This window comes from Vicugna pacos, chromosome 4, assembly GCF_048564905.1.
Source record: "Vicugna pacos chromosome 4, VicPac4, whole genome shotgun sequence".
Classification (NCBI taxonomy): domain Eukaryota; kingdom Metazoa; phylum Chordata; class Mammalia; order Artiodactyla; family Camelidae; genus Vicugna; species Vicugna pacos.
Window position 1 is genome coordinate 2736146 of NC_132990.1, and position 25662 is coordinate 2761807.

At 42.6% G+C, this 25662-nt stretch overlaps 1 protein-coding gene across 6 annotated transcripts in view; it reads left to right on the top strand.

Annotated features, from left to right (window-relative positions):
* Nucleotides 1-20760, top strand: part of WNK2 (WNK lysine deficient protein kinase 2) — a 116580-nt gene extending 95820 nt beyond the window's left edge. For 3 of the 6 annotated variants that reach the window (XM_072959117.1, XM_072959119.1, XM_072959120.1), the window contains exons 27-30: nucleotides 1420-1464; nucleotides 2925-3184; nucleotides 17672-17783; nucleotides 20563-20760. In XM_072959117.1, the coding sequence (XP_072815218.1) occupies nucleotides 1420-1464; nucleotides 2925-3184; nucleotides 17672-17783; nucleotides 20563-20588 (443 nt within the window). In that variant the 3' untranslated portion in view covers nucleotides 20589-20760. The remainder of the gene's footprint in view (nucleotides 1-1419; nucleotides 1465-2924; nucleotides 3185-17671; nucleotides 17784-20562) is intronic. The other 3 variants (XM_072959118.1, XM_072959121.1, XM_072959122.1) reach the window with 1 other exon arrangement.
* The last annotated feature ends 4902 nt before the right edge of the window (nucleotides 20761-25662 follow it).

The following is a 25662-nucleotide window of genomic DNA, read 5'->3' on the forward strand; positions in this document are numbered from 1 at the left end:
CACAGGAACCCAGCTGGGAAAATCTGCACTCAGTCTGTGCCCCGCACAGAGAGCCCAGGACCCTCCTCCCTTGGTGCCTGGTGCCCCCAAAGGGCCTTGTGTTCCAAGTTGGGGTCCATCTCAGGACACAGACCAATTAAGGCCCTTCAAAGCGCCCACTGAAAATCAGTTGGTCTGGACTGCCCCTGCCTGGCCCTCTTGGTTTTATTCACGCAATAGAGATCCCAACAGAACATCCCCTCCCTTTTTACCAAGTCAGCCTCAGAGAACACACACAGTATGAACTAAGGAAATGCAACTCAGCTTGAGCTAGGTTTCTGAGCCCAGCGCGCAAAGCTCTCCCCCAGGGAGCCTGGGCTGCCCTTTGTCCCCGTCCCCAAACACAAGAGGCAGTGTCTTGCCTTGCATAAAGAGCGTGCTGTGATGGGCACCGTCTAGGGAGTGTAGGGTGTACAGGGTATCGTGTTCCAAATGAGGGGCCGTGAGCGGGAGCACAGACAGACCCTCTGTGCTTGTGTGGCCTTGCTGAGTGACCTTGGGGATACCTGAGCTGTCCTTACCTGCCCTGTCTTTGCCTGCTTGGCTCCCTGGAATGCCACAGGGTAAGCCGGTGTGCAGCCCCTCCCAGCCAGCTCACCCGCCCTCCAGGTGGGCACTGACCATCAGTGCCAGACACTAAAGCCAGCGTACTGCCTGTCTCTCAGCACAGGCAGCCTCTGAGGGGTGCAGGGTGCGGCACCGTTAGTGCTGGTCCGTGAGGGAGGCCCGTGCTGCCCTGGTGGGCACGGAGTACCAGACAGCAGCGCTAACAGGGAGCCCCGGTTAGCCCTGCCTCCCGCCTCTCAGATAGGACCCCTTGAATTTCCCCCTCCACACTCACCTCTGGCCTGCTCAGGGCAGCCATCCAGGATCCGGGATTGGCCTCAAACCTGCAAGACAATGTATCTTTTTGCACTTGGAAAACCGCCCATGGGCCTCATGCCAGGCAGAGCCGGGCTCGACTCTGTTGAGAGCTCTCCTGGCTGACTTTTAATGGGTTTCCTGCCCCCGTCAGTGGGGCTCCCAAAAACCTTGCATTTGAAAACCAAGCGGTGTGCTTTGCTTTTTTTTTTTTTTTTCTCTTTCTTCTTTTTTTTTCTTTTTTTCTTTTTTTGGAATATGCTTCTAGAGACACACACACTTCTACCTGAAGCTTGGGGCTTGGCCCTGCACCTCCGCCCTTCGGCGAAGCTCATGTGAACCTCCACACTGACTTGGGGGCCGCCCAGTTACCCCAGGAGGCTGGTCCTTTCTCTGAACTGCTGGCCTCTGCTCCTCCTCGCACACTGATGACTTTTGCTTAGAGTGTGGTGGCTTGTCCCCGCTGTGTGCTGTCCTGCCTAACCCTGTGGTCTTGTGTCATTTCTTCTTCCCTTGCAGGGTCTGCCTTGAAGCGTCTCTGTCTAGGCAAAGAACACAGCAGTCGTAATTATCGGGTTTTTCACCCCCTGTCCGCTTCCATCGCATGAGCTTTGCTGTGGCTAGTGCGCATCAGGGTTTCCATGGCTGGACCTGGAGCTCAGGGCCCAGTGGGTGGGTGGGCGTGGGTCAGCCCTGCGCCCACCCGCCGCAGGTGCTGCTTGGCCTCCGCCCGGTGAGACAGCCACCCTTGGGCACCCTTTTGAGTCGCCATGGCTCCTAGAGTTTGTGCATCGTCACCAGTTTATATCAAACAGGCTCTCCTACTCCGGAATACCCACACATGACTAGTCATTAATTGGCTCCTTTTCCAAAAACCATAGGAATGAGTATTTCCTCGAAGCGTTAAAGATGAGTGCCCCCACCCCCCCACTCAGAGGAGAGATGCCGGGACGAAATGGGTATCAGTTTACCTGGGCTGCCCACTGCTCTCATCTTGTGCCTCCCCCCTCCCCTCCTTCTTTTATTTTAATGTTTCCGTTTTTCTTTTCTGGCTGAAATGTTCATGTAGAAATAGCTCTTCGTGTGAAACCTCATCACTGATGTTTACCTGTTTGTGTCTGTGCTTTCTCATTGCTAGCCTCTAAAGTAAACTACATTTTGCAGTGGCTTGTTTGAAGAGATGGTCGCCACGTCATTTACTTGCTGCAGAAAATTTTAAAATTGGCTTATTCAAAATTGCCAACCAGAAATTATGCGTTGGGGAGAGGAAAGGGACACAATTTTAAAAAATAAAATAAAAAGTCCCGATTGGGCCATTAAAAAAGATCTTTCGGTGAAGTGGCCAAGTGCGCTCACTTTTGTCCAATGCCACCTAAGCCGCAGCCCCAGGCTTCCCCGGGCAGCTGGGACTCCCATTTCCTCCTGCTCCAGACATTGAGCCCACCTCAGAAGGCTCTGGGTGTTTGCACCCACTTATTACCATACGATCTGGTGAGGAGAGCCGCGATTTCTGTCTTAAATTCCAAATCACCAAGTCATTATCATTTCCAGGAGCATCAGTAATCCAGCCTGTCACAAGCATTTTCCCTTTGCTGACGGGTAGTGGCAGCTACTAAGCACCCTGCCCAAAGTATTGTTTGCTCCTCTCCAAATCCTTGTGTTTAGAGCTGAGAAGCCTGAGGAATTCGCCCCCAGTCTGTGTCCAGCTGCACCGGGAGTTCTGTGCACTCTGACACGGGAGTCTGGTGGTCTCCGGCAGCGTGGGCACAGAGTGGATGCTGAGTGAGGCTGCCAGCAGCTGGAGTCCTGTTCCCTGACCTGGCTGATGACATGGGGTGATGGTCCATGGAATGCTCCCTCGTGTCTAAAACTGATGCATGGACCCCCCCAACCCCCAGTGCAGACCATCTCCTGAAGCAAGGCGTTGCCTGGCCTAAGCGAGACCATTGTCTGAATAACTGCAGCCCGTCCGTGGTGCTGGCGTGTGGTGTCACCAACCGTGGCCTGTGTGTGTGCCTCCCCAGGGTCCTCCACCAGCAGCCTGGTCCCGGGCCCTGAGCCGGGCCCCCAGCCTGCCCTGCACATCCAGGCGCAGGTAAACAACAGCAACAACAAAAAAGGCACCTTCACGGATGACCTGCACAAACTGGTGGACGAGTGGACGAGCAAGACGGTGGGGGCCACGCCGCTGAAGCCGTCGCTCAACCAGCTGAAGCAGACGCAGAAGCTGCATGACATGGAGGCCGCGGCAGGCCGGCCCCCGGCCCCTGGCGAGGCTCGGGCTGTAAGTGGGGCACCGTGGGAGTGGGCTGCCCGGGGCCAGAGGGATGGGGTGGGAGTGAAGCTGCGGCCCCCGGTCTCGGCAGAGCGGCAGGCCCCCGCCCAGTGTTGGGCAGCATGTAGGTGGCACTGGCCATGCTGGTGGGTGTGGCCTCATCCTGGTGGGCCCGCCTGCACCTGTCGTCTGTCTGCGCCCAGGCTGGCAGAGGGGGCAGAGTCCGCAGGCCACACCCAGGGGCACACCTCCTACAGGGCTGTAGCTCAGGTGCGTCCAGGCCGTGGAGGACAGAAGTCTTAGGTTTTGTTGTGTGATTCTTTCCTGTATCAGGACTGCTGACTTTAAAACCTTGTCGGAGGAGTAGTCCCTCTTTTTGAATCTTCTGAAGGAGTGTGTGCAAGATTGTGTTATTTCTTCCTGAGATGTTTAGCAGGGTTCACTGGTGAAGCTGTTTAGGCCAGAAGGGCTTTTTGTTTTGTTTTGCTTTTTGAGTGTAGGAAGGTTACCCTATGACGTTTTATTTCAAAAAATTTCAAACATACATCCAGAAGCTTGAAAATTCTGCAGTGAGCTGTCAGGTACCCCCTATGATTGACATTTCTGTGTGTGTGTTTCAAATACTCATTTTATTTGGATTCTATATATGAAAAATGTATGTTACTCATAAGTACATTATGTGCAATTTTCTTGTGTGTATTTTTCCACTTTATTATAAACATTTAACTCTATACAAATGTTTTTCATTTCACCTATAATGCTTAATTTTCCACATAAATCTCTACCTGCCTAATCAAAACCTCTTCAAAGACAGTAACATGTCTGAGTTGCTTCCGTCTCTGAACATTCTTGCTGTGTTGTAGTTATTTGATAAGCATTTAATGAATGAATAAGAGCCTAAAAGAGAAACTTTAAATAAAAATGTAAAAAAAACAGATGTCCTAGCTCTGATCGTTATTCAAGAAGCATATATTAAAGTCTGTAACTCATAGAATGATTGTAGCTTTCATTCTAGTCTTTCATTTACTTCAAAAGGACTTAATGGAATTATATTCCAAAGAGAAGCTGTCTTATATTTATTTTTTTAAAGAGAAGCTGTCCTTTGTTTAAAAAAAAAATCTTTCTTTTGGCATATGGAAAATTTGGGCCACATAAAGTCCTTCTCCAAACATGTAATTTCACACTCTTCTTGTATTTGTATCTTGGCTGATTGCCAAATGTTTTATTAATGTTTTTTCTTTTCAAATATGTGCTTTAATGATCAGTCTTTCCACTTGGCCTTCACAGGCTCCATTTACATGATTTTGTTTCTCATTATGCCAAGACCTTTAAACATTATTTTTTTACTGAAGTACAATTGATTTACAGTGTTGTGTTAGTTTCAAGTGTATAGCAAAAATGATTCAATTATATATATATTTATATAGTAATCTATAATTATAAGACACTGAATATAGTTCTGTGTGCTGTATAATAGGTCCTGATAGTTTATCCATTTTATATACAGTAATTTGTGTGTGCTAATTCCAAACTCCTATTTTATCCCTTCCCCGCCTCCCTTTCCCCTTTGGTAACCATAGTTTGCTTTCTACATCTGGGTGTCTATTTCTGGTTTGTAAATAAATGCATTTGTATCATTTTTTTTTAGATTCCACTTATAAATGACATCATAGGATATTTATCTTTCTCTGTCTGATTTATTTCACTTAATATGCTATCTCTGGGTCCATCCATGTTGCTGCAGATGGATTAATAAATCCATTTTATGCAAATGGATTAAGAAATGTATCATTTCATTCTTTTTATGGCTGAGTAATATTCCATTGCATATATATATATATATACACACACACACACACACACACACACACATATATATATCTCCCACATCTTCTTTATTCATCTGTTGATGGACATCTAGGTTGGTTCTATGTCTTGGCTGTTGTAAGTAGTGCTGCTGTGAACATTGGGGTGCAGGTGTCTTTTTGAATTAGAATTTTTCATCTGAATATCTGCCCAGGAGTGGGATTGCAGGATCATATGGTAACTCTGTTTTTAGTTTTTTAAGCACCCTCCATACTGTTCTCCATAGTGGCTGCACCAATTTATACTCCCACCAACAGTGTAGAATGGGTCCCTTTTGTCCACACCCTCTCCAGCATTTATTATTTGTAGTCTTTTTGATGATGGCCATTCTCACCAGTGTGAGGTGATACCTCATTGTAGTATTGATTTGCATTTCTCTAATAATTAGCAATATTAAGCATCTTTTCTTGTGCCTGTTGGCCATGTGTAAGTCTGCATTGGAGAGATGTCTTTTTAGGTCCTCTGTCCATTTTTTGATTGGTTTTGTTTGTTTGTTTTATGTTAAACTGTATGAGCTGTTCATTTGTTTTGGAAATTAATCCCTTGTTGGTCGTGTCACTTGCAAATATTTTCTCCCATTCTGTAAGTTGTCTTTTTTGTTTGTTTATGGTTTCCTTTGCTGTGCAAAAGCTTTTAAGTTTAATTAGGTCCCATTTGTTTATTTTTGCTTTTATTTCCATTTCTCTAGGAGATGGAACCAAAAAAATACTGCTGTGATTTACGTCAAAGTGTTCTGCCTGTGTTTTCCTCTAGGTGTTTAAACTATTTGATTTTACATTTAGGTCTTTAGTCCATCTTGAGTTTGCTTTTGTATATGGTGTTACAGAATGTTCCGATTTATGATTGACTTTTTGCTATATTTATCATGCATCTCTCCATCTCTGGAGGGTAAGGTTTTCATTATGGATTCAATTTATTTTACAGCTTTATTTGGATTTTCTATTTCTTCTCTCTGTTACATTCTACTTTTCTAGCAGTTGGTACATCTCTAAATTTATCTAAGTTTTCAAATTAATTGGCGTAAACCTGTTTATAATAACTTCTCTTCACATTTTGCAGGATTTGCATTGATGTCTTATATTTTATTCCTGAAATGGGTGATTTGTCTGTGTTTGCTCCCTCCCTCCCTCCCTCTCTCTCTTTCTCTCTCTCCTTATGCAGTTCCTTTAGGGGTTTAAAAATCTTAGTAGCCTTTTCAGAGAACTCATCATTTTGTCTTTGATGATAATTCTTCATTAGATGTTTCATTAGTTTCTTCCTTTTATTATCTCTTTCCTTCTGTCTTTGAGTTACTTTTTTTGTTGTTGTTCTAGAAAGTTTCTTGAGATGTGTAGTGCATTGATTTTGAAGCTTTTTTAATATAGGCGTTTGGGCTATAAAAGTCCCTCTAATGGTACTAGCTACATTCCAAAGGTTTTTGATACTTAGCACTTTCTAATACCGCTTCAAAATATTTTATAATTTACGTGGTGATTTGAAGTAATATAGTTATTTCTTCATGATCTTTCTATTAGTGTTTTTTTTTTAGCCTAATTGCACTGTCATAGGAGAATAAACTTTTTTTATTGAGGTATAGTGAGTTTACAATGTTGTATCAATTTCTGGTGTACAGCACAATGTCATACATGGATATACATATATTCAATTGCATATTCTTTTTCACCATGAGCTACTGCAAGATCTTGAATATATTTCCCTGTGCTATACAGTATAAACTTGTTTATCTATTTTATATATACTTGTCAGTATCTGCAAATCTCAAAATCCCAGCCTGTGCCTTCCCACCCACCTCCTCCCGGCAACCACAAGTCCGTATTCTATGTCTGTGAGTCTGTTTCTATTTCATATTTAAGTTCATTTGTCTTTTTTCTTTTTTAGATTCCATATATGAGTGATATCATATGATATTTTTCTTTCCCTTTCTTGGCTTACTTCACTTAGAATGACATTCTCTGGGGACATCCATGTTGCTGCGAATGGTGTTGTGTTGTCTTTTTATGGCTGAATAGTATTCCATTGTATATATATACCACAACTTCTTTATCCAGTCGTCTGCCAGTGGACATTTAGGCTGTCTCCATGTCTTGACTATCGTAAATAGTGCTGCTGTGAACATTGGGGTGCAGGTGTCTTTTTGAATTAGGCTTCCTTCTGGATATATGCCCAGGAGTGGGATTGCTGGGTCAATGGTACATCTATTTTAAGTCTTGGGGAGTCTCATAGGAGAATAAACTTGGTGTGGCTTCAGTTCTTTAAAATTTGCTGGGACTGGACTTTTGACCCCAGTTGTCGGTCTTGGTCACTGCTCCCTGGATGCTCGAGGTCAGCTTTTCTCATTCCCTCTCACGTCCATACTCCCTGTGTGAACCTCCTCTATTCATCTTCTATAGCTCCCTCCTGACAGCCACACATCCGTGAGTTTAACCCCTCAGATCCGTTCTCCATTATTCTGGACCAAGGCCCTGTGGGGTCTGCACCCTGAGTCCTGGGCAGGCTTGTCTCTATTCTGCTGTCCAGACTCCCCCGCAGGAGCTCTTGGTATCTGTGCTGGGCCATGCCCTGTCGGTCAGCTCAGCTCATCCTGTTGTCCAGGTGTCTGGAATTCTTACCAAGGTGGTTTAAAAAAAAAACTATTCTTTTTATTGTGGTAAATAAACCTATGTAACATAAAATTTAGCATTTTAATCATTTTTATGTGTATAATTCAGTGGCATTAATTATATTCATAGTGTTGTGCAATTATCCCCACTATCCTAGAACTTTTTCATTATTCCCAAAAGAAACTACTCCTTAAGAAATAACTCTACAATCCCTTTCTGGTCACTCTGGTTATCCAGTCCCTGGTATTTCTGTTCTACTTTGTTTCTGCGAATTTAAGTACTTTTGGTACCTCATAAAAGTGGAATCATACAATATTTTCCCCTTTGTCACTGGCTTATTTCACTTAGTATAATGTTTTCAAGGTTTGATTTTTTTAAAATCATGGTAAAATACATGTAACATAAAATTTAACATCGTAACCATTTTGAAGTGTGTACAGTTCAGTGGTGTTAATTACACTCATATTGTTGTTCAACCAGCACCACCATCCGTCTCCAGAATTCTTTCATCTTCCAAAACTGAAACTCTACATCCAGTGTAAAATAACTGCCTGTATACGCCTTCTTCCCCCCAGCCCCTGACAACTATTATTCTAGTTTCTGTCTCTGTGAATTTTACTTCTTTAGGACCTCATGTAAGTAGAACCGTACAGTATTTGTCTTTTCATAGCTGGCTTGTTTCACTTAGCATAATGTCTTTAAGTTTCATCTATATTGAAGCATATGTCAGAATGTCCTTCTTTTTTAACACTGGGTGATAGTACATTGTATAGACGTACCAAGTTTTTTTATCCGTTCATCTATTGATAGACACTTGGATTGCTTCTACCTTTTAGCTGTTATGAATAATGCTACTATGAACATGGATGTATAGATATCTCTTTGAGTCCCTGCTTTTGGATGTATACCTGGAAATGAAATCGCTAGACCAAATGGTAATTCTAGCTTAAATTTTTTTGAAGAATCACCCACCTGCTTTCCAGAGCAGCTGCACCATTTTACAGTCCCACCAACAGTACGCATGGGTTCTGGTTTCTCCACATCTTCGCTCATACTTTTTATTTTCTAATTTTTTTATATAGTAGCTATTCTAATAGGTGTGAAGTGGTATCTCATAATTTTGATTTGCATTTCCCTAATATCAGTGACATTAAGTATCTTTTGATGTGCTTATTGGCCGTTGTGTACATCTTCTTGGGAGAAATAATTAGTCTTTTGCCCATTTTTAAATCAGGTTCTTTTTTTGTTGTTATTGATTGTAGGAGTTCTCTCTACAGTCTCGATATCAATCCTTTTCAGATATATGATTTGCAAAAAGTTTCTCCCTTTCTGTGGGTTACCTTTTTACTCTGTTGATAATGTCTTTTGATGCATTAAAGTTTTTAGTTTGCACAAAGTCCAGTTTATTTATTTATTTTCTTTTGTTGCCTATGTCTTTGGTATTATATAACAAATCATTGCCAAATCCAGTGTTGTAAAGCTTTCCCCCCATGATTCCTTCTAAGGGTTTAGTAAAGAGATCTTTAAAGATGCTAAGAGTTTCACAACTGTAGCTTTTATGTTTAGGCTCTTATCTACTTTGAGTTAATCTTTATATAGAGTGTTCAGTAAGGATGTGTCTTCATTTGATTACGTGTGGATGTCTAGTTGTCCCAGCAGTATGTGTTGAAAACATTGTCCTTTCCCCCGCTGAATAGTCTTGGCACACTTGTTGCAGATCAGTTGGTCATACATGCAGTGGTTTATTTCTGGATTTTTAATTCTGTTCCATTGGTCTGTAGTCTATCCTTTTGCTGATAACATGCTGTTTGGATTTCTGTAGCTTCGTAGTGAGTTTTGAAGTCAAGAAGTGTGAGTCCTCCAACCTCATTCTACTTTCACAAGATTGTTTTGGTTATTGGGGTCCCTTGAGAATCCAAATGAATTTTAGGATGAGTTTTTCTATTTCTTGAAAAAATGCCAACAAGAGTATACTGTATAGCACAGGGAAATATACACAAGATCTTATGGCAGTGCACAGAGAAAAAAATGTGACAATGAGTATATATATGTTCATGTATAACTGAAAATTTGTGCTCTACACTGGAATTTGACACAACATTGTAAAATGATTATAAATCAATAAAAATGTTAAAAAAAAAAAGAAAAGAAAAAATGCCGTTGAGGCTTTGATAGTGATACATTGAATCTCTTTAGATTCACTTTGGATAGTACTGACATATTAAAAATAGCAAGTCTTCAAATCCACAAACATGGGATGTCTTCCCATTTATTTACATCTTTTTAAATTTCTTTGGGCAGTGTTTTGCAGTTTCAGTGTGTAAGTCTTTCAACTCCTTGGTTAAATTATCCCGAAGTATTTTATTCTTTTCTATCCTTAAATGTAGTTGTTTTACTTAATTTCCGTTTCAGATTGGTCATCGCTAGAGTATAAAAAATGCAACTGATTTTGTCGTGTTGATTTTGCATTCTGCAACTTTGCTGGATTCATGAGTTAGTTCTAGCAGTTTGTGTGTGTGTGTGTCTGTGTGTGTGTGTGTCAGTGTGTGTAACTGTGTGTGTTCTTTAGGGTTATTTACATGTAATACCATGTTCTCTCTGAACAGATAGTTTTACTTCTTCCTTTCCAATTCAGATGCCTTTAATTTCCTTTTCTTGCCTCATTTCTCTGACTAGAACTTCAAATACTACATTGGATAGAAGTGGCACAAGTAGGCATCTTTGCCTTGTTCCTGATCTTAGAGGAAAAGCTTTTAGTCTTTCACCATCAAGTATGATGTTAACTATGAGTTTTTCACATATGGCTTTTATTGTATTGAGAAAATTCTATTTTATTTTTTGTTTTTTGAGTGCTTTTGTCATGAAAGAGTGTTGGATTTTGCCAAATGTTTTATTTTCTGGATTAAGATGATCCTATATGTATTTTTTAATCCTTCATCCTATTAACGGTATATTACAATGATTGATTTTCATATGTTAAACTGCCCTGGTCATGGTGTATGCTCCTTCTAATGTGTTACTGAATCCAGTTGCTAATGTTTTATTGAAGATTTTTCCGTTAGTATTTATCAAAGGTATTAGTCTGTAATTTTTGTTTTGTTTTGTTTTGATCTGGCTTTGATATCAGGATAATGCTGGCTACGTAGAATGAGTTAGGAATTGTTCCCACCTCTTCAACTTTTTGAGAGTTTGAGAAATATTGGTGTTAATTCTGAAGTTGTACAATTCACCAGGGAAACCATCTGATCCTGGGCTTTTCTTTTTTGAAAGATTTTTTTATTAATAATTCAATCTCACTGCTTATTATGGGTCCATTCAGATTTTCTGTCTTCTTGAGTCAGGTCAGTAGTTGGGTGTTTCTAGGAATTTGTCTACTTCATCTAAGTTAACCCAGTTTGGTACTTAAAAAACTTTGTATGTCTTCTTTGGAGAATTGTCTATTTAGATCTTCGCCCATTTTTAATTAGGTTGTTTGGGTTTTTTTGTTTTGTTTTTTTTTTTTTTTGATATTGAGTTGTATGAGCTGTTTGTGTATTTTGGATATTAACCCTTTATCAGTCGTATGATTTGCAGATATTTTCTCCCATTCAGTAGTTCATGTTTTTGTTTTGTCAAAGGTCTCTTTAGTTCTGCAAAAGCTTTTAAGTTTAATTAAGTCCCATTTGTTTATTTTTGCTTTTGTTTCCTTTGACTTATGAGACTGATCAAGAAAATTGCTACAGTTTATGTCAGATTATTCTACCTATGTTTTCTTCTCAAAATTTAATGGTTTCCGGTCTTATTTAGGTCTTATACATTTTGAGTTTATTTTCGTAGATGGTGTGAGAAAATGGTCTAATTTCATTCATGTGCACGTAGCTGTCCAGTTTTCCCAGCACCACTTATTGAAGAGACTGCCTTTTTCTCATTGTGTATTCTTGCCTCATTTGTTTTAGATTAATTGATCAGAAGTGTGTTTCTTTCTGGGCTCTGTATTCTGTTCCTTTGATCTGTGTGTCTTTTTCTTTTTCAGTACCATCCTGTTTTGGTTACTCTGTAGTATAGTGTAGTATAGTGCAGTTGGGGAACAAGATACCTCCAGCTTTGGTTCTTTTCCTTAAGATTTGTTTGGCGATTTGGGGTCTTTGTGGTCTTTGTTCCGTATGCATTTTAGGATTATTTGTTCTAGTTCTGTGAAAAAATGTCATGGGTATTTTGATAGGGGTTGAATTAAATATGCCGATTGCTTTGGGTGGTATTGACATTTTTAATAATATTAATTCTTCCAATCCAAGAACACAGGTTATCTTTACATTCCCTTGAATCATTTTCAAAATCATTCACAAATGTTTCATAGTTTTCAGAGTGCAGATATTTTACTTCCTTGGTTAAGTTTATTCCTAAGTATTTTATTCTTTTAGATGTGATTTTAAACAGGATTGTTTTCTTGCATTTTCTGATAGTTGATTATTAGTGTAAAGAAAAGCAATAGATTTCTGTATTTCAGTCTTGTATCTTGCAGCTTTACTGAGTTCACTTATTAGTTTTAATGGTTTTTCAGTGGAGAGACTTCAGAATTTTCTATATGTAGTATCATGTAATCTGCAAATAGTGACAATTTTATTTTTTCCCTTCCAATTTGGATGCCTTTTATTTCTTTTTCTTATTTGATTGTTGTGGCTAGGACTTCCAATACTATATTAAATAGAAGTGGCCAGAGTGAGCATTCTCGTCTTGTTCCTGATTTTAGAGGAAAAGCTTTTAGCTTTTGACTGTTGAGTATGATGTTAGCTGTGGGAGTGTCATAAATAGCCTTTATTATGTTGAGATAAGTTCTTTCTATACCAACTTTGATGAGAGTTTTTATCATGAATGGATGTTGAATTTTGCCTAATGTTTTTTCTGTGTCTATTGTGATGATTGTGTGATTTTTATCCTTCAGTTTGTTAATGTGATGTATCACATTTTTCAATTTGTGGATATTGAACCATCCTTGCATCCATGGAACAAATCCCACTTGATCATAGTGTATGATCCTTTAAATATATTATTGAATTTGGTTTGCTAGTATTTTTTGAGGATTTTTGCATCTATATTCATCAGAGATATTGACCAGTAATTTCTGTTTTGTAATGTCTTTGTCTGGTTTTGGTATCAGAGTAATGATGGCTTCACAGAATGAATGTGGGAGTGTTCCCTTCTCTTCAGTTTATTGGAATAGTTTGAGAAGATACTGTCTACTTGTTTTAAGCTAGTAGTCATTCAAGTTCATATTCTAAGAAGTTTACATTTTCACTTCCCTCCTCCACATTTTGTGTTTTTGATGTCATAGTTTACATCTTCCCATTTATACCTTAACTATTTATTGTAGTTACAGCTCATTTCCGAAATTTGTCTTTTAATCTTTGTACTAGCTTATGTAAGTGGTTGACCCACAGCCTTTACTATATATTTGTCTTTACTAGTTGGATTTTTCCTTCCTTTAAATTCTTACATCTTTCTTTTCCACTTAGAGAAGATCCTTTAACACTTCCTTTAGGATTGGTTTAGTTTTTCCTGATCTGAGAAGTTTATTATCTCTCCTTCAATTATAAATGATAATCTTGCTGGGTATAGTATCCTAGGTTGTGGGTTTTTCCGTTTCAGCACTGTAAGTATGTCACACCATTCCTTTCTGGCTGCAGAATTTCTGCAGAAAAATCAACTGATAGAGTCATGGGGTTTCCTTTGTATGTGACTCTTTGTTATTCTCCCACTGCCTTTAAATTCTCTCTTTATCCTCAGCCTTTGCCATTTAAATTTTTTTTGTGGGTCTCTTTGATGTGTCTTGGTGGATCTCTTTGGGTTCATCTTGTTTAAGACATTCTGTACTTCCTGTACCTGAATATCTGTTTCCTTCTTTAGGTTCAGGGAGTTTTCATCCATAATTCCATCAAACACATTTTTGATCCTTTTCTTTTCTCTCTTCTTCTGGAACCCCTATATTTTGTTGTGGTTTTTTTTTTCCACTCCTTTTCTTTTTTTTTTGACTTTTTTTATTGATTTATAATCATTTTACAATGTTGTGTCAAATTCCATTGTTCAGCACAATTTTTCAGTCATTCATGGACATATACACACTCATTGTCACATTTTTTTCTCTGTGATTTATCATAACATTTTGTGTATATTTCCCTGTGCTATACAGTGTAATCTTGTTTATCTGTTCTACGATTTTGAAATCCCAATCTATCCCTTCCCACCCTCTACCCCCCTGGTAACCACAAGTCTGTATTCTCTGTCCATGAGTCTATTTCTATCCTGTATTTATGCTTTGTTTTTGTTTGTTTGTTTGTTTTTGGTTTTGTTTTTTAGATTCCACATATGAGCGATCTCATATGGTATTTTTCTTTCTCTTTCTGGCTTACTTCACTTAGAATGACATTCTCTAGGAGCATCCATGTTGCTGCAAATGGCATTATGTTGTCAGTTTTTATGGCTGAGTAGTATTCCATTGTATAAATATACCACATCTTCTTTATCCAGTCATCTGTTGATGGACATTTAGGCTGTTTCCATGTTTTAGCTATTGTAAATAGTGCTGCTATGAACATTGGAGTGCAGGTGTCATCCTGAAGTAGATTTCCTTCTGGATACAAGCCCAGGAGTGGGATTCCTGGGTCATATGGTAAGTCTATTCCTAGTCTTTTGAGGAATCTCCACACTGTTTTCCACAGTGGCTGCACCAAACTGCATTCCCACCAGCAGTGTAGGAGGGTGGAACCCCTATATTTTGAATGTTAGCATGCTTCATATTGTCCTAGAAGTCCCTTAAACTGTTCTCATTTACATTTCTGTTTCTTTTTACTGTACTGATTGGGTGATTTCTATTATTCTGTCTTCCAGATCACTTATGCATTCTTCTGTATTACCTAGTCTACTGTTAATTCCTTCTAGTGTGTTTTTCATTTTAGTTATTGTGTTCTTCAGCTCTGTAGATCAACTATGCTTTTTTTTCTCACTCTGCCAATCTCTGCCTATTAATTGGAGAGGTCAGTCCATTTACATTTAAAGTATTAATGGATTATAAAGGACTTCTGCTGTTTAGCTGTTTGTTTTCTGTATGTCTTAAAGGGTTTTTTTCCCCTCAATTCCTTCATTATTGTCTTTTCAAAAATTTTAGAGTTTTTTGTAGTGTATAATTTTGATTCACTTCCTTTTTACTTTTCTGTGTATGTTTTTGTTATTTTCTTATTGGTTAACTTAAGGCTTACAATTAAAACCTTAAACTTATAACAACCTATAATGTCAGCTTTGTTTCAAACACTCTGTTCCTTTACATTTCTGTCCCTCCTCCTCTGTGTTGTTTTTGTCACATATTGCATCTTTGGACATTGGGCGCCCATTAGCATAGGTTTATAATTATTATATATTGCTTTTGCCTTTTAACTCATATAGGGGAAAAAGAATTAAAACCAAGAGGACCATATTATTGGCTTATGCATTTAACTATGTAGTTCCCTTTTTATTTCTTCACTTAGCTTTGAATTACTGTCTATTCTTTGATTTCAGCCTGAAGGACTCCCTTAAGCATTTCTTGTGGGGCAAATCTTTTAGTAACAACTTCTCTTGGTTTTTATTTATCCATGTGTCTTAATTTCTCCTTCTTCGTGAAGGATCATTTTGCTAGATGTAGAATCTTGGTTGACAGTCTTTTCTTTCTGCACTTGAAGTATTTTTTTTCCCCTGTCTCTTCTCCTTGGTATACCACAGATCCCTTAGGCTCTGTACATTTTCCTTTTCTTCATTCTTTTTTCTTTTCTTTCTGCTCCTCAGCCTTGATCATTTCAACTGTATGGCCTCAAGTTTGCTGATTCTTTACTCTGCCTACTCAAATCTGTTGTTGTGAGCCCCTCTAGTGGAACTTTAATTTTGGTTGTTATACTTTTCAGCTGTTATATTTGGCTCCTTTTATTACTTATCTCTCTTTTTTGTATACATATATATTTATTGAAGTACAGTCAATTTACAGTGTTTTATCAATTTCTGGTGTACAGCATAATGCTTCAGACATACATGAACATACATATATTCATTTTCATATTCTTTTCCACCATAAGATACTATTGCTTGTCTCTTTATTGATATTCCCATGTTGTCCATGTGTCGTTTTCCTGGCTTCTTTTTTTGTTCATGATTTCCTTTAACTCTTTGAACATGTTTAAAACAGTTGACTTAAAGTTTTTATTTTCTATGTGTGGTATCTAGACTTCTTCAAGGACAGTTTCTGTTAAATTGTCCTTTTTTTCCCCTTTGTATGGATCATACCTTCCATTTTCTTTGTAAAGGTTTATGATTTCTTGTTGAAAACTGGACATCTGAATATTATAAATGATAGCTCCGGAAAACAGATTCTCTCCTTCCCTGGCATTTGCTGATTTTTGTTTGCTGAAGGCGTAGCTAGTGGTCTTTTTTTTTTTTGCAAGCTATATTCCGTTATAGTTTATTATAGTATATTGAATATAATTCCCTATGTTATATAGTAAGTCCTTATTGCTTATCTATTTTATGTATAGTTTGTAACTGTTAATTCCATACTTCTAATTTGTCCCTTCCCAAGAATTTCTTGATTTTTCTAGGTCTTTAGTATCTCTATCTACATTTTAGAAACAGCCCATTTATTTCTATGAACTAGCTGTATGAGATTTTGTTTCAGATTGTATTGAGTCTGTTGATCAACTGGGTAAGATTTGATACATTAACTGTAGTAAGTCTTTCTATTAACATGACATTTCTTTGTTTATGTCTTTTTAATTTTCTCTCAGTAGCATTTTGTGGTTTTCAGTGTAAAGGTGTTACACATCTTTCTTTAATTTACCCCAAGATAGTTGATATTTTGGAACGTGGTTGTAAATTTTTTAATTTTTAATTTCACTTTACAGTTGTGTGTTGCTAGTATATAGAAATATGGTCGATTTCTTTACCTTATGTCCTGCAATCTTGCTAAATTTGCTTCTCAGTTCTAGAAGTTGGTTTGTCTGCTCTTTTGGGTTTTCTTCGTACACGATCTTGTCATCTGCAAGTAAGGTTGGTTTTCCTTTTTCTTTTCCAGTCTATACCACTAATTCTTGTTCTTATTATTGGTTGGAACTTTCTGAACAGTGTTCTAGGGCAGGGAGAATGATGGGGGAAGTAGGTTTGGCATTGCACCATCAGCACAGGGTTGGCTGCGGGTTCTGCAGAGGCCCTTCCGGATGGAGGAGGCACTCTCCAGCTTCGGTTGTTGTCCTTTCCATGAATGAGTGTAGAACTGGTCGGACACTTTTCCTGCATCTGTGGGGAGCACCACATGGGGTTCTCCCTTGCGGGGTATAATTACAGTGAGGTGCAGTGATTTCTTCTGGGGCAGCAATGTTGCATTCCTGGGGCAAACCTCACTTGGCTCTGATGTTTTAGCTTTCTTACAGTTGCTTGGTTAGATCTGCCCACATTGTGTCCAGGGTTTGAAGACTGTTGGTCCATACCCTCCTTTCTTGCAGTAGCTCAGCAGGTTTCTGCATCATGGCCATTCCGGTCTCACCATTACAGCTCATTTCTCATTCCTTGTGCTGTTTTTCCTCTGGGGTTGTACCTCGGGTGCGAAGAGCAGAGGGGCTGTCCTGCCACTGAGCCCTGGGCTCTGGGCACATAACCCTGCACAGCTCCCAGCTGTTGTGGTCCTTCTATGATGGCACTGACCAGTCAAACAGGAGGCCTTTGGGTTGAGGTCTGTGGTCCCCTCACTGTGACTTCAGGGTTCAGGTTCTATGGGGTCTGCTCTGAAGCCTGCTCTGGCCTGTGAACAGTCAGGGCATGTGGCCCAGAGTGGCCGGGCTGTAGCTTTGCAGAGTAAGGGAGGGAGGGTGGCTGCTTCCCAACTCTGCACTTTTACTTTGGTGTCCCATTAAAAGGTGCTCCGTGGCGGGTCCCGAGACTGCGCTTTCTTGAGGATGGAAAAACTGCAGGGAGCCCCAGGGCCACTTAGGGAAGCCAGCTGGTAGAAGCCACGTGTCTTCCTCTTCTTGTTTTGTAGATGAGCACACCTCGAACAGCAGTGGGGACGCCATGCCTGGCCCCGGCGCCCAGTCCTCTACCCACCGCGGTCATTCCTGGAGCTGCCCCAGCCCTGCCTGTGCCCATGCCAGGTACTGCTCTCTCCTGCCTCCCAGCCCCGCCCTATGCCCTGCCTTTGGGCCAGTATGGAAACCTGCTCCCAGCTCCAGTGTCCTGGGGGCCCTGGGCAGCCCAGGCAGGCAGCCGGAGCCCCACTGGGGGGCCAGGCTTGGGTGCGGCGGGCGCACCAGCGCTCCCCGTGTTCTTGCGGCCGCCCACGGTCAGCACGCCCGGCCCCAGGCTGCGGATCACGTAGCTCTCTGTCTTACCGCTTGCCAGATGGAATGACCCTGAACGAGCTGCCCGGAGGAGTCGGGTTATGGTTTGGCCTCCGAGTCTTGCCCTGCTTGCCGTGGGCGCCCAGCCGGGGCGGGTGGCACATGGGTGGCAATCCTTACTTCCCCTATTGCTACAGACTCTTCCCTCTTCAGTTCCTGAGCTCCACACTTGCTGCCTTTGCACTCACTTCCTGTACTTGAATCAATGGTTAGAACTTCGTAATCACCCTGCAGAAGTACAGTGCCTTGAATTCCAGCTTTTCCGTTCCCTGATGGAAAGAGATGTTCTTAAAAAATTATGTATCAGAAAAGGTGTATTTTGTTTACAGTCGGCTTGTGTGTTAATATCTCTATTTCCCATTTTAAGTTGCAGAGATATGAATGGTTTCCAAATCTGAAGCTAAAGTCTGACCTTTACTTTTCTGTTGTACATGCTTTTAAAAAAAAAATTGAACTAGTGACCTTGAATATTGAAGAGTTGCAAATGCTGGGGGAGCGTTCCTTTGTATTCATAAAACAAGGTCTCTCCGGCTGTGTATGGTCACTGATAGCAAACAGATGCATACGCGCTGTCACCTGCGGCGTCGTGGGCGCTGCCAGCGAGCTGCCCAGGATGCATGGTGATCGGGGCCGTACTTGCTGATGGTAGCTGGTGTCTTAGTAAGGAATGTCAGCGTCTGTGTTTGGCTGTATGCAACCTGCTAGGTAAGCAGACACGCCCTCACGACCCAAAGCCTGCAGGGCTGCCGTGAGTGTAGGGGGAGGTAAAGATAAGTGTCCAGCGCGGGAGCACAGGCAGGCCACCCGCTCTGCAGACTCAGCACGGCCCCCTTCTGCTCGGGGGCCTGCCGGCCCTCCTACCGGCCTGCCCTCCTTTCCCGTCGTTTGCACTGAGGTCCTGTGGCCAGCTGGGCCTAGCTTTGCCACCTGCTCGCGGGCTGCCCCGCCCACCTCTGGCCCCCAGCCTGTTCTCCAGGCCTCGAGGCCGCCCTGCTGCGTGTGGGAGGGTCCCTCTCCTGGAGATTTCAGTGGGACCCATCCACCAAACAGCCCTTGGAGGGAGCTGAAGGCCCCACTCCCCACTGGCCGAGACGCTTCACATTTCCCACTGGGAGGCAGCGGGCTGGGCTGCCCAGCTGTGCATTGTACAGTTCTGCTGTACTTTCGGGACTTCACTAGAACTAGCTAAATTATTTTGGTTTAAATATATATTATTCCATCAATTCAGTTAGAATTGAATTTTCTGGGTGATTATGCAGAGTCTTCTGCCAGGGCACGACGCTATAGTAAGAGATTTCTGTCCTCTGTAATGTGCCCCTCAGCCCTTTGGTTGGGAGTCATGTGTTCCTGGTTCCTGAGGGTGGTGGAGGCTGCCCTCCCCCGCCCCCCCCCTTCTGTACCGGACGTGAGGTTTGGGGTCCTGGCCTTGTACGTGAATGGTCAGTGGTACAGAATCCCCAAGAGACTGTATATATGGAGAAAAATAAAGATTTTTGCTTGAAAACAGTGTGGCACAACCTCTTTTTCTTACCTTCTGTCCCTGTAAGAGCTGAACCAGCCAGCCTGCAGGGAGGACAGGGGTGGGTAGCGCTGGCAGGCAGCACTGCCCTGTCCTGGGCACAGCTGCAGTCTCAGCCCCACGCTCGCGGTCACCAGCTTGCCCAGGAGAGCAGGGTGGCCACGAGGGGCCTGGGCGCTAAGCAGGAGATGCTGGCTTCCTGGCAGGAGCCAGGTGTGACTGACACTGAGCCAGCCTGGCTCAGAGGACGGGGGTGGGCCACTGGGCGGAGCCCCCCTGCCAGCTCCGCTGGCTCCGGGCCTAGGTCTGCCTATTCACTCGGCTTTCAAACTCTGAACTTGACCTGTATTTAGATGTGCAGTGGGCTCTGCCCTATGGAGTGTGTGAGTCTCGTGGCCAACTCAACACTGTCTCTGACCCCTGTCCATGTTGGCTGTCTCACAGAAAGCTAGGTTGGCGTGACTCACTGTGGACAGAGCTGGGTGGGGCTGGGGCCACCTGCCCAGGGGTCACCTGAGGGGCTCTGCTGTCCTACAGGTGCAGGGCTGTGGTCTGGGGAGGCCCTCCGGAACTCAGCACAGCCTTGATGGCCTCGTGTTCAAGCTGGGCTTCGTGGTGCCTCCTGCCCCGCCCAGCTTGGGTGGCCTCCTGGTTTGTTCGCCCTACGTCCCCACTGAGATGCAGTCAGGCTCTGTGCCTCAGGCCACTTGCGGGCCCTGTCCCAGGGCTGGCCCTGAGTCAGGGGCAGGGGCATCTTGGCCTGCTGCTCTTCGTGCTGTGCCCTGGGAGCCAGAGGCACCTGGCTCTCCAGGGTTGCAGGCACTGGGAGGCCCTGCCCGGTCGGGCGGCTGCTCAGCAGGGAAGGTAGTCAGATGGCAGAGGCAGCCTGGGGGGGTCTGTCTGCGTAGCGCGTGGGTCGTGGTCAGGCGGCCTGGCCCTCCGAGGAAGGCCACTTCCAGGGCCTCATGTGACCGCATTGGGCCTGTAATGAGCTGTGGCGGTTTTGTTTTCTAGATTCTGAAAGTGAGAAGCCCGACTGAGCCCAGGCAGGCCGACCCAGACGCCAGGCCCCGTGTCATCTCACGCCAAGAAGGCGAGCCCACGCCTCGTGTCCGGTTCACGATGTTTTGTAACCACTTTCTAAGCATTTTTTATTCACAATTGGAAACACAAATGTAAGCAAGAATAAAAAATATTTTGGGGGAAACAGGACTTTGGTTTTTCAAACTCTCCTTTCTGGTGACCCCGAGACAGGCAGGTGACCCGAGATGGTGGTGAGCAAATGAGGACGTCGGCGAAACTCCCAGGATGACACAGCGGGCCGGGACGTGGGGTGGGTACCCTTAGCTGAGGGGCCCCGAATGCGGAGATGACACTTCATACTGGGCTTTACAGTGGCCCTGGTAGCTCGGGGTCCTTGTGTTGGGATAGCAGCTGGGGTGGGTCAAATGTGTAATAAGGTGACCTCTCAGACAAGCCGCTGAGGCAGCTGGATCTCAGGTGGCCTGGCCCCTGTTTTCACCTGTTCTGCCCCTTCACACCCAGGGCAGCCCCCATTCTATTCCAGGCCCATGAGGCATCAGACCCTTGGAGGCTGACCATGGTGACCATCTCTGGTGATGGTCCCTTGGCTCAGAGGCTTGGGCCTTGGGCACACAGGTCCATTCGTTTCGCTGACCCTTGGGTCCCCCCACTCTGTCTTGAGGGCTCACCATCCATCCCCCATGCACAGGACGGGCATCCACAGTGACCTGAAATGGCCCTTCCTCTAGAATCCATGTGTGTCACTGGGAGGAGCCAGCCTTGGGGTCGGAGACCCCTGGCTATGGCCGGTGGCTGGTCCTAACAGGGCTGCATCACCACCATGGTACGGTGTCCAAAGCACAGTAGGAAAGACAGGAAACCTGCTAGTGGCCTCACAGGGTAACAAAGATGCAACCTGGCCAGTGGGAACGGAGGCTGACACTGGGACCCGAGGCCTCGGGTAGCATTCGGCGGGGGGGGGGGGGGGTCCCACATGCTGGGGTGGAGAACCTGCATCTTTATTTTCCTTAACCTCTGACTGCAGTTTAGTGATGAACGCAGGGCAGGAGCAGCGGCTCCTGGGATGTGTCACCACTGGAGCACACAGATGCTGTGTAGAGCATCGTAGTTGTCACAGGTGTCCCCAGACATAGCACACCACAGACGGGGTGCCTTAAACAACAGATATTTATTTCTCCCAGTCCGGGAGGCTGGGAGACGAGGATCAAGGTGCTGGCAGGTAGGTTTCATCCTGAGGCCTCTTTTCTCGGTGTCTGGGTGTTGTCATCTCAACATGTCTCCACAGAGCTCTTTGTGTCCGTGTGGAGAGAGAAGGAATGAGCTCTGTTTTCTCTTCCTCTTCTTATAAGCACACTAATCCTATCAGGGCCCCGCCCTTATGATCTCATTTAGTCTTAATTTTGTCCACAAAGGCCCTATCCACAGATACACTGGAGATTAGAGTTGCAAAACCAGCTTTGGGGTTGGGGGGACGAACATTCAGCCCATAACGTGGCTTTCTAAATAATTCTAGTACACAATCTGTTTATAAGATGGAAACTGTCCATACTTGTCTCTACTGGGACACACATATTTTAAAGCTAAAATTAAGTGCATACCAAATGTATGTATGTACAGAAACAAGGTGGGAGGGGAGATAGAGCCATATTTGTGGCAGAAAACTAGAAGGAATTGCCCACTACTCCTGCTGGGCCCCAGGTGAACTCGTGGGGAGATGGGAAATCACCCCCTCCAACCCTAAAGCATTAGCATCAATGGACTGGAGGGACAGCACCCATTGGTGAACAGACTCAGCCAGCTGCCTGGGACTGGTCCGTGCACCAGTGCTGAGGGCCACAGAGCTTTCAGTTTAGAAACTCAAGTGGACAGAATTGTAGAAAAGAGAAAAAAGGGAACAAAGAACTGATGAGATAAATAAAAATCAAACAAGAAGATGACAGACTTGACCATAACTATATCAATAGCTACAATTCTGTAATGGTGTCTAAATGGTCTGGTCACCTTGATTAAAAGAAATTGTCACACTGGATTTAAAAAGACCCAATTACTATGGCCCTACCACCCTAAACGTGTCTGATCTCGTCTAAAAAAGACCCAATTATATGCTGTGTACAATAAACATACTTTACATATAAAGACACATAGGTTTAGGTAAAAGGATGGATCAAGATATATCATCCTAACATCATTTAACAGGAAGCTGGAGTCACACAATGCGGATTTCAGAGCAAAGCTTATTGCGAGAGCGAAGATACCATTTCATAATGAAAGCAGGTCGACTCACTGAGAAAACATGATTCGAACTGTTCCTACCCCCAACAACAACTTTAAAACTACATGAGGAAAAGAGAACTGAGAAGAGAAACAAACAAACCGACAGACAGATATTTCAGTATCTATCCCTCAGTAAGTGACAGGACAAGGAGGCAGAAAGCCACTGTAATGGAGTGTGACACCATTTTTGGTTTCTGAGTGCTGACAGCCTTTAAGCTTCACCTTCCCTCTTCTCCTGCTGACATCTGGGCATGCTGATAAGAAGCCCGCCCTTGGCACCTTGGGAAATTCATGCTGTAAATAGAAGGCCTCGTCCTAACACTTCTCCCTAACCACTACAAAAAGCACAAGCCAGTTCCCCTTCCCTACTCACTCAATCCATTTGGGACGTTAAAATCTCTTTATGTGAGTAACAAAACTTTTTATCCTCTTGTGTGTGTGTGCGCGCGCGCGCACGCGGGCGCACACGTGAGCGCATCATCAGTATCAATAACTGAACCAAATTTTGGGTGGAGGTCCCTCCTTGTTTCTGCGAAGTGACCACAACAATCACTAAGAACATACGACTTTGGAGAGAGCCAAGATGGTGGAGTAGAGGGACTCACAGCTCACGCCCTCCCACAGATCCACCAAGAATTAAATCTGCAGACCCACTGAATCACGCAGAACACCTACTGAACTTTGGTAGAGTCTCTTCCTTCGAAATATAGGAAGATTCCTCACAATAACCTGTAGGAGAAAAAAAAGGAAGGAAAAATAAAAAAAGATTGGTGTGGGACCAGTCCCACAGGGAGGGAGTGGCAAAGGAAGAAAGGCACCTTCGTGCTGGGACAACCCATCTCTAGCTGGGAGGTCACTGGGGACAGAAAGTGGCAGCTGCTTGGCAGACAGAACTAAGAGAAACGGGCACAGTTTGTACTGTCTATAAGAGACTCACTTGAGATTTAATGACACACAATTAATGAAAGTCATAGAATGGAAAAAGATATTCTAGGCAAATGGGAACCCAAAAGAGCAAGAATGGTCATACTTATATCATACAGAATAGTCTTTAAATTAAAGCACATTCAAAGAGGGAGGTTTGACTTCTAGTAGACCTTGAGCTTCATTATATGCTCACTGTAACATTAGCATGGTAAATAACATGCCCACAGAGGCCATGACAGTCCCAAGGCTAGCCACAAAAGGCCAAAGAGTGGGAAATGGCCAACTTCCCGGGAGTCCTAGCCTCTTCCCCAGGGTAGTTAGACTGGTCCTTCCACTTTAAGCACATGAGCCCATTAAAAACTGGCAACATGGTGCCTCGTGGCCTCATGGCTGCCCCTCTCTCTCTCTGCCTCCTCTATGAAGACTGCCCACATTCTGTTTATGGAGTGTGTATCTACTTTAATCTCACACCTCATGGCCACACCTCATGGCCTTTCTCTTGCCCTTTTAATGTATCTCTCTAAATAAATCTACCTTTGCTCAAAAAAAAAAAAAAAAAAGAAAAGAAAAGAAAAAAGAATCCAAAGAGAAAAAGGGTATTATATAATAATAAAATAATTTATTTGCCTATATATAGGTAGCAACTATGAATACATTTGCACCCAATATCAGAGCATCCAAATACATGAAACAAACATTGGCTGAGAGATACTGACCAAAATAATGAAATAGAGGATTTCAATAACCCACTTTCAATAATAAAAAGGACATCTACAAGGAAATAGAGGGACTGAACAGTATATACCACATTGACATGATGGACACATGCAAGACATCCACTAAAAACAGCAGGGTATACATTTTCTCAAGTGTACATGAAACATTCTCCAGGATAGATCACATGTTAGGTCATAAAACAAAATTAAGAAGATTAATATCGAACCGTGCATATTTTCTGACCATAGTGGAATAATAGAAATTAATAGCAGGAGAAAACCTGAGGAGTTCAAAAATAGGAGGAAATTAAATAAATCATCTTGAAAATATAGTGGATCAAAGAAGAAATTAAGTGAGGAAGTGGAAAATATATTAAGACAAATGAAAACACAATAGATCGAAACTGATGGCATGCAAAAAGCAATTTTAGGAGGAAACATTACAGGGATAAACACCCACATTTAAAAAGAAGATGTGGTATATTTATACAATGGAATACTACTCAGCCATAAAAACCGACAACATAATGCCATTTGCAGCAACATGGATGCTCCTAGAGAATGTCATTCTAAGTGAAGTAAGCCAGAAAGAGAAAGAAAAATACCATATGAGATCGCTCATATGTGGAATCTAAAAAACAGAAACAAACAAACAAACAAAAACAAAGCATAAATACAGGACAGAAATGGACTCATGGACAGAGAATACAGACTTGTGGTTACCGGGGGGGGGGGGGGGGTAGAGGGTGGGAAGGGATAGACTGGGATTTCAAAATTGTAGAACAGATAAACAAGATTACACTGTATAGCACAGGGAAATATACACAAAATGTTATGATAAATCACAGAGAAAAAAATGTGACAATGAGTGTGTATATGTCCATGTATGACTGAAAAATTGTACTGAACACTGGAATTTGACACAACACTGTAAAATGATTATGAATCAATAAAAATGTAAAAAAAAATTAAAAAAAATAAAAAGAAGAAAGATCTCAAATAAAGAATGTAAACTTACACTCAAGAACTTACAAATAGAAGAGCAGTCTAAGCTCAGATTTAGGAAAGGAAGGAAATGATAATGATTAGAGCAAGAATACACAAAACAGAAGAGAAAAACAATAGAAAAAATCAATGAAACTAAAACTTAGCT